At 45.1% G+C, this 12003-nt stretch overlaps 1 protein-coding gene across 1 annotated transcript in view; it reads right to left on the reverse strand.

Moving 5' to 3' along the window:
• The window catches only part of UNC80 (unc-80 homolog (C. elegans)), a 130592-nt gene that overhangs the window by 15151 nt on the left and 103438 nt on the right, over positions 1–12003 (reverse strand). The window contains exons 52-57 of the mRNA XM_010282051.1: positions 10118–10318; positions 7601–7724; positions 5183–5308; positions 3197–3320; positions 2248–2454; positions 534–718 (exon numbers count right to left, since the gene is read on the reverse strand). Of these exons, the coding sequence (XP_010280353.1) occupies positions 534–718; positions 2248–2454; positions 3197–3320; positions 5183–5308; positions 7601–7724; positions 10118–10318 (967 nt within the window). The remainder of the gene's footprint in view (positions 1–533; positions 719–2247; positions 2455–3196; positions 3321–5182; positions 5309–7600; positions 7725–10117; positions 10319–12003) is intronic.

A 12003-nucleotide genomic window follows, 5' to 3' on the forward strand; every position in this document is an offset into this window, starting at 1 on the left:
AACTTAAGCCCTGGCCACCTCAGCCTAGCATCTCTCTGTCCACCCACAAGAGTCCCATCAGAACCTTCACCCAAAAGATGGAAAGTGGGCTGGTGCGTCCTGGCTGTTAGTTGTATTGCCAGGCTCTGTGCAGAAGAGATTTTTGGAAGATTTCTGCCAACCATGCAAACCCCCTCCTAGGTTCAGAGTGTCCACGCTACTTCCAAGTGTTTTGAGTGTCTTTGTGGCAAAATTAAGTCCACAGGCAAACCCTCTTGGTCGAGCCCGATAGTACTTTCCCGTCCAGGAGAACTAAGAGTAGATGTACTCCATGGATCAGAGCTCCTGTACGACGGGCATAGTCTTTAGTGTTGTCTAGGAAAAAGCCCTGTGACTTAGTTTCAAAGGGCTCTCAGGCCTACTAACTTCTGAAAAGTCACTCCCTACAAAACCACACAGTTTTTCCAGGAGTGCTATTCCTCTGTTCTCAGCAGGGAAATAAAGGATATCTTGGTGTCAGGGAGTGATCTATCAGGGGACAAAGCAACTGTTACCTTGCACTGGATGAAGGGCCGAAGGAGCACAAAGATAGGGATCCGTGTTCGTACGATAAAGTCGAGGAAATCCCACAGGGCCAGCCCTCCCACCTTCCGCAGCGCCATCTCTTTGACTTGCAGGCTCAGCCAGTACCACTGGCTGTCCAGTTGGCGTTCAAAGCAAACAAGGATCACCTTCAGGGCTACAGGGGAACACATACCAGCAAATGGCAGTCAGAGGTGTTATAGCATCCCTTACAAGCATTGAGGGTGGAACGGGGGGACCGCAGTGGGCACAAACCTACACAGGCATGCATGCATGCGTGCACGTGCACATGCACACCCACATACCTCAGAGTCAAAACTGTCTTTTCTATCAGTCTCCCAATATGGCAGGGAAGGAGGGCAACCCTCTTTATAATAAAGGCCTCAGGATCAGGACTGAGTGTCCCATATCCAGAGAAATTTTCCTACTTCACTCCTAAGTTCCTCTCTATTTTCTTGCTTTAGCTTCTCCTTTCCCTCCCTGCAGAGTTCTTTCATCTTCCTGGAATTCAGATATTTTGAAAGCAGCTCGGGGGGGTGGGGGGAAATACAGCCCTGGCTGATCAGACAACCTCAAAAATCTTAATCAAGCATATCCACAAACAGAGTCACCCTGTGAGCACAATAACCTCCAGGTTATTTATGGGGTAATGAAAAGAACCTTTCTAGCATTGCAGCTGTATGAGTCACGGCCAAACTGTAATCTAAACAAAAATACAGTCCAGTAAGCCAAGGGCCATAATTCACGAGAGCACTGCATTACAAATGGGCATGAACAGCAGTGAGGTTCAAAACAATGCTCTATATTAAAGCGGGCTGGGACAAACAGCTCACACGAGAGACAAGGAATCTTCCCCCTTTCCATGCTCCCTTGGTCTGAAGCACACAGGGAGACCTGGGGATTCTTGGGAGAAGGTTGACTGCTCCATCTTTTTTGATGCGATGGCCAAGATATCTTAGCCATCACACATCTGTATCCAGGTTTGTTGGGGTGTGGGGATAAATCAATGGTGCATTGCCATTTTTTCCATCAGCATTACCCAATACTTCAGATATGGGTTAGTAAAGACCTGAACATAAGTCTTTGGATAAATGCCCTCACAAAATCAGAAACAGTGAAGCACTTTGAAGGATTGAGAGCTTTGAGACAAAACTCTCCCCAGGTAGCCCTGATAACCTGCAGTGCTGCTGCATCTCCAATTTGATGATTTCTTTCTTTCCTTTCATCTGTGAGAAAATATAGCGATACCTTGCAGGAGCATAGAGTGAGCAGAGGGAATACGGGTCAGTAAAGGACCACGTGCGCACAGGGCCAGCAGGCAGACTGCATCAGATTTCACCCTAGCTAGCCAAGGGCCAGTGAAGCTGTGAGGTTAGGGACTGGTAGACAGTCTGACTTGCCTTTTGTGGCTTCACTGCTATACCCTGGCAGTCTGGAAACTGGGCGACTTCTAGCTGTGCTGCAATTTCCTCTCAGCTGCAGTGCAGGTACTGCTCATGTTGCAATACATTCCAGAGATACTCCTGGCTCACGCTCTGGCCTGGTCCCTTGTTCAGGGCAAGACCTTAAGCAGCTCTAAAGAGCTCAAACCTGCCTGAGACCCTTTTCTTTGGTGCTATCTACCATCTTGAACTCTCCATTTTATCTCTTGTCTCTTCCCAGTGGGGAGCAGAAGCCAGCACTCACCCAGGTAGGCAGCCTGGCTGGTGGACTCTGCGAGCCCCTCCCGCCGCAGGTCCTTCCCTGCATCCCCTGGGGTGGAGCAATGGGCAGGGGAGCTCTCCAGCATAAAGTTCTTGCTGCGGGAAGTGCTGATGATGCGAGGTGGCAGGAGGATATTGATAACAGTCTGGAGCAGCAGCAGGACCTCAGGCTGCTCCAGCCAGGGGCTGTCTGAGATGTGTTGGGAGGGGAGAGAGAGAGAAAGGTCAGGCTACATTCCATCTAAGACACCCAAAAGATCCAGACACTGTTCAGTTCCAAAATGGGGTACAATCTCAATGTCCCCTAAGCCAAATCTCCGTCCCCCACACCTTGTTATGCTGCTTCTCCTCCTGCAAGCAAAGGCAAAGTTTATTTTAGCACCAACACAAACACACACGAACACAGAGCTACGCAGCACAAAGAAATGTCCTATTCAGTGGTCTCATGATCTCATTTCCTTTTGACTTTCCCCTCTCCCTTTACTCTTTGCTTTCGTTTAGGGATTTACCAGTGATCACTCTCTATAGAAGAGAGCAAAGAGCAGGACTTGTGCCAGATAAGTGGCATGGATTGAACAGACTGTGATCCACAGGAGCACACAATTTCTGTGACCTCTGCTCCCCTCTGTGGCTTCTGCTACAACAGACTTGTCTTGCCCTGCACTCCGGTTTCAAAAGAAGGAGCACAGCTATCTAAGACCTGACTCAAGAGCCACGGCACAGCTGAAACAAAGAGAAGAAACAACAACAACTTCTCCCAGGGGGACTCTTTTCAGTCTTGGACCCAAAGGGCACTTAGCTGACACACTGCCAGTGACAGACAACCAAATGAAAAAATAAAAATAAAAATAAATCAGCAGAGAGCAGGGAAAGTGCAAACATTGGTTGTCAGAAAAGGGGAAGAAAAATTCTTTTTGTTAAATTAGTCAGACCTTTGCTTCCAGATCCTACTGTGAGCACAAATGGAATCAGTAGGTTTAAAAGCATTCCTTCCCTTCTTTCCTGATTGGTGAATGGGGAGACGACATGGCTTAGGGGGAAATCTTCTTTCAAAGCCTGTGCAGTAATAATAAGAAAGGATTAAACGATTTCATCAGCAGATCACACACACAAGTTACTGCAGGGAATGACGATCCCCCAGGCACCCTGTTTACACAGCACACCACCAGCATTGATGACCTATTTGAATTAGAAGCCCTGAGACCACTTAGTCAGGAGCAAAAGGAATTCAGAGTAACACAGATGTCACCTGCTCCTGTCATAGCCAAGATGTAAGAAGCCCAGATTCCTAATTCATAGGTATCATTAACAAAATCAGATGTGTCCCACAGAAGTCAGCTGAGTGTTAGTCCTAAATGCTGCCCTGCTGTGAGTGGCATCAGGATCTGACCCAGACTATGGGGAATAAAAAAAGGAACAGAGGAAATTGCACAAATGACATTAAACACAGAGGTTATTCCTAAACACATTTTTTGTTCTGCCTCATTTTGTGCTGCCCAATCATCCTCCCTAATGCAAAGAATGAACTCCGGAAAAATAAACAAAATGCACATTTACTTCCTGACACATAGTCAAGCCTAAATTGAAAGGTCTTTTGTCTTCTTTAGAGGAGGTAATAGAAATGATTGTCACTAGAACCTCTGCTCATTTACAACTTCCCACTTGCTACACACTTAGCTGTGAAATGCAGCTGAACCTTGCAACCCCTCAAGCTTGCAGACCTGCGCTGAGAAATTCCAGAAGATGTTTTCTGATGAGGTGTGAAGTACTTCTGTTTCATACCCAAACCATTCTGTGATTCTATATTCTGGTGGAAGTATTGGGAATTATGGCTCCTCACATGTTTTTCTGACATGTTTGCTTTTAGTTACATTTAAAGCCCATGGATGAGTGAACAGAGAGAAGAAGATAATAAAAGTAAAAACTCCCAATACTTTTAAAAAAGTTATTAATTTGGCATCTGTTTTTAAAAAAAGAGAAAATATTTCAGAGAAGGTGACCTTTTTTTGCTTTTGATTAAAGAATCATTACCTCAGAGCTAGAAGAAATCTGTCCTCTTTCTGTGTCAGTTGGTACCAAAAAGTCCTTTTGTGCCTCATGCTCTGAAGGACAGCACCGTGTTTTGGTCCCTATAAGCCTTCCTTCCCAAGCAGCCCTGCTGCTCAGAAATACCTACTGAAGTATTCAACTGGTTGTGCCAATGCATATTTAAAAATGCGAGCTGGAGCTAGATTAGGAAACTTGTCCCTTCTTTGGTCAACCTTCTGTGTGATTTCATGCCAATGGGGAGGGAAAGGGAAACAGAGGCAGAAAGACTCTGTAATAGTTAAGGCGCTGCTATCAGAAAGGAATAGTGATGAAATTCTCCCAAAAGTCCAGGTTGTTGTTTTTTATTCTGGACAACAAGGATGCTATTGAGTCAGCAGCTGAAAAGCCAAGTTGCCCTGCTTTTTTGAGCTGGCATATTGCGTGACCAGCTCAGGTAAGAGCAGAAGAGCACACACTCCCCTCTCAGTTGCACACATGGTCCCACAGGAAGAGGTAGGTTGCGTGGACGTGACCCAAGCCAGGGCCCATGTCCCTGCAGCAGGAGAGTTATGCTAATTCTTTAGACCCTGTAGAGAATCCTAACATGCTTGTTGGAGCCGTAAACAGCATCAATCAGCTGAACTCCCTGGACTTCAATGGCAGTGTTAAGCTGATGGATGCTTGCTGTGGACTTGGCCCCAACAAGTGAATTCTGAGCTCGGTTCAAGCCTTCAAAGAAAAGGGAGAATTTACATGTTCCTTCTCTTTCATTTTTGGTGTATGTTCCACAGTTTTTGCCCAGCTTTTGCAGAAAGAAAACAGAGCACCGATGAGTTGGTGTCTCAAGCAGAAGCTATAACAGGCCTGGCCACAGGCCAGGGCAGACACACCTGTATCTGCAATGCTACAAGCCGGACAACAGCTGTGCTGAAGGGCAGAGGTGGCGAGAGATAAGGGCTGAGATGAAGAAGGGGTAATCCGTCAGCCACACTGGAGGGTCCTACCACTCCCATCACCTGCAATACAAACAGAGCACATCACCACAACTGACTACTTACAGTTTCATCCATGCCATATCCTCCAACGTCAGTGAAATGGAGGCGCCTTCCATCGAGCACTGAGGTGGGGTGGATCTAGGAGAACCAGCCCCCCCAGTGGTCCTTGCGGGAGCTGGGGCCAGTGAGGAGGAGTTCTAGCAGGGATAGGGAGGGGAGAAGAGGGAACCAGCAAGGATGGGAGGAGTGCACAGGTAACCTGGTACATTTATAAATGTACCTAGTACCAGCCCTGAATGACCAGCACTGGACCGGTGGAACAGTTAGAGTTGGAGGATATGTCATGTAACGACTGTAACAAATAAAAATATGTCATCAAAGCAATAAGTCTGCATTGAAACTGGACATCTTTTCCCTTCTTTTGCTGATCTACTTGAAAAATAATGTCCTAAGTCTGACCCAAGCCGGGTTTTGTACAATGTTCAGATTCCTCTCAAACACAGTGTGTTCGCAGGAGCTCTAAGGATGATTCATTACACCTAACCCCAGATGTCTGAAGCAGTCACCTGCATGTGACCTGTTGTCTGGAACTCTCCAAAATACCAGCACAAGAAAATAGCACTTCTAGGGGGGAGTTATTTGAACTGTTTTGGATGTGTTCCTCAGGAGGAATTAAATCACAGGCCTGTATATACCCTTTTCTCTCCATGACCAGACACATCTAGATGACAGAAACAGGGAGAAGCTACCTGGCAAGATGCCTAAGCTTAGGGGAGATAAACAAACTCTTTTTTTCCAAATTCAGTAACCAGTTCTCTGCCAGAAAACCAAAGGGCAACTTAGAAGAGGAAGAGGCAGGGCCCTTTCTTTATATCGCTATAGATTATCATTTAGACATTTCCCCACCTTCCTGGATGATATCTTTTTGGGCTTCATGATGCCACTGGTCTACACAAGATACAGCATGCAGTCAGGGGTGCTCCACAGCTCACAGTGGCCACAGTTCTGACAGCTAAAGGTAAAATACTTTTAACAGTAAGAGTACATCTTTTCCTAGTAGCTCTCCCTGATGTTCCCAGCCAGCTGAAGGTAAGCATGATGACTGCACTTCAGCACCGCAGAGCTTTCTGCTATTTTTAGAGCACTGGCTAATTCTTAATGCAGGCCCTTTGGAGAGCTTGCTGGCATGACTCACTCTGCTATGCCTGCTTGCCAAACTGCAAGTCCATTCTAAACTTGTATTTGAGCTAGCTCTGCTCCCCACGTAGCAACCCTAAGCAGTCCGAGCGCCCAGATTTGCAGTACCTCCAAGTATTTATCTCTGCCTAAACAAGGAAGAAGTCTTACGGACTCTGACAAGTTGGAGCTTCCCTGCCCTTGTAGCAATGACTGCCAAATGGACTTGAAGGACAGGAACCTGGCAAAAACTGATACTGCATTTTAGCTGATGATCATTATTTTCAAAGCCCCTCAGAGCACCGGTGAACTCCGAGAGGTTTTTTTGTAATTGCTAGAAAAAGTTACATTTATGTTCTAAGGAGAAAATGTTTCTTGAACCCAGTAACAATAAAAATGCTAGTGTAGCCTTTCTTCTTTCATTTGTATTTTTTCCAGGTGGAATGGAAGCATACACGTTTGTCCAAATGGCTGGAGTTACACCAATATAAAATTGAGGGCTTGGCCCCAGTGTAACAGCTGCAGAAACAGGACAATCTATCACCAAATGACCGGACAGGCTCCATCTGTATCATCTCTCTGTTGTAACACACTTAGGAGCATAAATTCTACTACGAGTGGGATCTGAACATTGTACAGTGCAAACCTGTACTAGATCAAGCCAGGGACATTGCAAACAGTGGAGTCAATGCACCCATGTAAACCCTTCTAACTAGCCAACACATGACGGCCCCTGACAGAGCCATCAAGGGTCCTTCCCCACTGGAGATGGTAGGTATCCCCAGTGCCGCCCTCTCCCCGTATCTACCAGGTGTGTGCAGTCTCCACCACCCCACTCTCCAACTTGCAGCCCTCAACTCTCAGCTCAGTTTGGCAAAGGTGGATCTTCAAAGTGGTGCGTGGGAAGCAAGGGAAATAAATCGCTCGACCACCGCTACCGGTCACTGTATCTCCCCATGCACCACTTCAAAAATGAACCTTGCTATCTCTAGTGTCACTTGCGAAGTCCCCTTGCGAGGGGTAAGGGGGACAGGTAAAATGACAGGAATGGGAATGAACTGGCATCTTCAGTCCAGAGAAGTCAACAGCAGGGGGAGGTTTAGCAAAGGTTCACGGGGTTGCCGCTCGGCTACTCACCAGATTGACACACACATTGATCAGAGACCTAAGGTGAGGCAGGAAGGATATGATTGGCTGCCTCTGAAGTGTCAAACAAACCCCTTCAATCAAATTGCTGGCAGGCTCCCACTCAACCTGGCGCCTGCAATACAACAGTAGGAGCCGTTAGCCGCGGGCCTCCTGCCCCCCACCAGACGCTCGCAAACACGGCGACCGACACACACTGACGCCCACAGAGGAAACGTTTCAGACAGCAACGATGTCCAAGATGAGCACAAAGTGCGCAACAGAGAAAAGGCTTTACCCACGCAGCTCAGGAAAGCGCAGAGCCACAGAGCTGGGCGTTTGAGAGAGACGAGAAACGTAGCAGAGGGGTCTGTGCGAAGCGACACAAACCCCCTTGCGACAGCAGTGGCGGGTGAGCTCCGTATCCCTCCCTGACGCTCCCCTCTGACAGGTGTTGAATGGAAGGGAGCCACCAGGCAGCTGTCTCAGGTGTGGGGAAAGCGGTCTGCTGTGCAACGCTCCCAACTGAGAGCGACTCCTCCATCTTTTGTAGCTTGTGGATGTTCTCACGGCAGGGAATAAACCCCATCAGCTGTGAGTGTCCTCTGTAAGCTACTTTTTCGGTCTAGTCTGCTCTGCCAGAGTTGACTCCCAGACAGAGTCTGCCCTGAACTTCAACTGGCCCAGCAGTACAATCTTTACCTTCCTCACCCTGTGCAGGAGGGCTGATTCATTCTCTACCAGCACCAACATCCTTCATTTCAGGATCGTTTCTTCCCTGACACTTCGCTTTTTTCACCAAAACAGCTTTTAGGGCTCATGACAGACACTGGATGTGTCTAATCATAAGCAGACACAGCATAGGTAACATCAAAGTAGTTCACATGCTTCATCTCAGGGCCTGATTCTTTGGAAGTATAGTTCTCTAGCCAACATCTGACCGTGCACTTATTGGGGCAGAAAGACAGGGCTTGCATAACTTGTCAGCTCAAGACTAAACACTACCCTAGTCAAGCTCCTCACTAGACTTCTTAGAGATACACAGGGGATCAAGTGTTCACTACGTAAGTTCTTATGCAGACCAACATACATCTCCTCTTTCAGCATCCACTATTCCTAAATATCCAGAACAGTAGTTTGTTTTTGTCCTCGTTCCTACACATATACTACTCCCATCAGACACTGGTTTTGGAGCGGGGTGCCCACAGGAGGCAGCATGTAAGATTCTGATGTGGGGCGCCCCAGTGGATGGCTCCAGGGGTCTGGCATGCAGCCCCATGTCTAAGAGGCTTCTTGGCCCAATAATGTTTAAATGTAGTTGCTGCATTTGGTCCAGTGGCTTTGCTGTCTCTACCCCTTTGTGTACAGTTTCAGCCAGGCATAGGTATAGGCACAGGCAGAGAGAATATGAAGGGAATTTTAATTTGTTAGCATTCATTCAGCTTACACAAAGAGGAAAGATCTTCAGGAAGAACCCTAAACTGCCTTTGAGGCAGAAGAAAGTATGAGTGAGAAAAGAAAGAATGAGCGAGAAGCAGGCAAGACATGGCAAAGAATCAAACCAACAGGAAGGAAAAGCATCAGAATTTCTGCCTCTAAAACCCCTACAGAGCAGGAGCTTCTTAAAACAGATTGTTAGCTGACGGAAAGTGATAGGTAGTGATGCCAGAAAGAAGAGACCACCTCCCTATTATTTGTTCCATCTTAGTTGTGTGCTCCATCTTAGTTGGGTACATATGATTCCCATTGTGACCTAAAGTTTTGTGTCTGAGTCCTAAATTCTGATGTTCTCTAACATTGTTTGGCTTCTCAGCTGAGACGGCCAACAAAGTGACTGATTCAAGCACATGCCCATGAGGGTGACGGAGACCAATGACTCTTTTTACTCAGATCACTGGAAAATCCACAGGGCTGAGATTTTATACTAACCAGACTGGATTTCTATCACTGTCTCCATATTGAATACTTCTTGAAGTTGCCAAAGGCCTGTACCATAATGCTACTACGTGATGCACCAGGCTTTCACTAGCTGCTGACTCGATGCAATCGATGCAGTTCTGTTCTCTTTACTAAGGAGCATTCAGAAGCTACTGCATAGCTCCAGACTGTTTTTATCTTTACAGAGAACATGACAGTATCTTCCTGAGAAGGCATGCTAGAAATACTCTTACTACCTTTTTACTTTCCATTAAAAAATAAAATTAATCTCCTTAACTCACAGATAAAATAAATAAAAAGGGTAGTGAGATGGTACAAATCTGAAGACTTATTCTGGAGAAAGAAAAATGAGATTTCTGGAAATTCTCTCTGTTGTTCTTAATAACCATGCATTTCTTCTCTTGCTACCAGAAGACACAACAAAAACGTCAACATAAATGCACACTTACAGAGATAAAAACATCTGTTCATTTTCTGATATGTTGTAAAGGTTCACTGCAACACGACAGTTTTAGTTAGACGACATACCCACACTTCAAGGCTTGCAACATCAGAAACGGACCCTAGAGGGTTTCCATTATACCTGCTCACCTCAAAGTAGGCATCTTGTGAATTTTATTGAACATACGATCCAATCTCTTTAAGATGAGGATAAGGGCAGGTCTCACCGCCTCAGCTGTCCAGTCAGTGATGGGCAGCATCTCCATGATGTAGCGCCGGAGACCTCGGCTTTCCATCGTCTGCGTATCATAAGGTGCCAGTTTCAGCAGGGAGTGTGCAATTTCTGCCAATCTAAACCCAGGGTTTGTGAAGAGGAAAATCAAACTAAAAAAATCAAACTTGCATTTCTCCACACATACCAACAAACTAACAGATAAATCTTCAGTAGCCTAGTAAAAAGATAAAGATGCAAACGTCAAATGCGCTGCTATTTATACTCTTAGACCTGATACCACAGTTCCTGGTCCATTAAGATTCTTTTGCTGGAATCACTGTTTATATTTATGTTTATATTTACCTGAATGGTCTGAAGAATATTTTTACATTGATATTAAAAGCACAAAAGGAACGTCAGGAATCATGGATTTGTGTGGCTAGTAAAAAAGTACCTGAGCTCTTAGTGAGATTAGAACATTGCAAATGCCTATGAAACACAGATCTGACATCACCTGTATGTCAGTTGAGTGATTTGGTTTGGTTTTGTGTTTGTTTTTCAGTGTCACCACTTCAAGAGGTCTCACTGTGCAATTATCAGGTGTTAAATTTTAAAAATAATGTGCCATCCCCCAGGTTTACACAACATGTGCTTTGTATGATTAGTCCCAGCAGCTTTGATTTGTTTCTCCTAACACCTCTACAGCTTGTGTTGCTGTTGCTTCTTTTAACCCTCCCAGATGGCCTCACCGATGGCATTTTCTGTATTGACTGTGAAATACCATGTCAACATTTAACTTACACTTGCAGTTTGACAAAGGCATACTGAAATACTTGAATATTTGCAGTAGACAAAGACAAGTAACAAAGCTACATCTATTAATAAAAGGGACGGAAACCTGTATACCTCCTGAAACATCAATAGGCTTTGTAGTGGATTATTACAATAAAATCCTATTCGTATTGTGGGGGCTTCGGAGGCTTTTTCTGAAATGCCTTCAACTAATGGAACATAATTCCATTTTCTTCAAAATCTGCAGTATCAAGGGCAACAAGTTCCTCAGATTAACCAAAAATTTATTTATCCAGTATTTCTTTATTATTACTTGTTACAACTACTTAGTCCTACTATGGACTAGGTCTGTTTTCTTAAACACTGAGAAATTTAAATTATCATATAATTATCCCTCTTTCTGGCAATACAATTATCAGTGGCACACATGGGCGTATGACTTTCTTATGCATTATAAATTGTGAGATCCATCTCCTCCAACTTGAGATGTCAATCTCAATTCATCTTCTAGCTCCGTTCACATAGAAATAAGCAACCTGGGAAATTCTTATCTTCCTGAAATACCGGGATAAACAGCTCACTGGATGTGCATCTCCCTCTTCATTGGGTCCAAGGAGATCTTTATGACTTTTCCAGACTAAACACTTAACTTTTGAATGGCTAAAATTGGATGGGATGAATCCTGTCTGAAGTGACTAGCATATTCGTCTTGTTTTCTGAAGTCTTTGAAATGGCATCTGTCAGCCTCCCAGGACCATGGCTGTCTCATCACATTCTGGTAAATCTGCTCTCTACTTAGAAAAGTTTTTTTACTGCAGTGGTTAAATCCTGTCAGTCGTTTCATTGATATTTATGTAAGAATCAAGACAATGTTTGCTTTTTATTTAGGGCTAGCTATGATAAAGCAATTCAGGTTCCAACCTCAAGAAAGCAGTTATTCCCAGCATTTTGCAGGAGACATAAGAGAATCAGAGCACAACTCATTATCTTCTGCAAACCAATCCCTTAGTTTTACTGCTGTGACCTTTGA

The sequence above is a fragment of the Phaethon lepturus genome, unplaced genomic scaffold, assembly GCF_000687285.1.
Source record: "Phaethon lepturus isolate BGI_N335 unplaced genomic scaffold, ASM68728v1 scaffold29392, whole genome shotgun sequence".
Lineage (NCBI taxonomy): Eukaryota > Metazoa > Chordata > Aves > Phaethontiformes > Phaethontidae > Phaethon > Phaethon lepturus.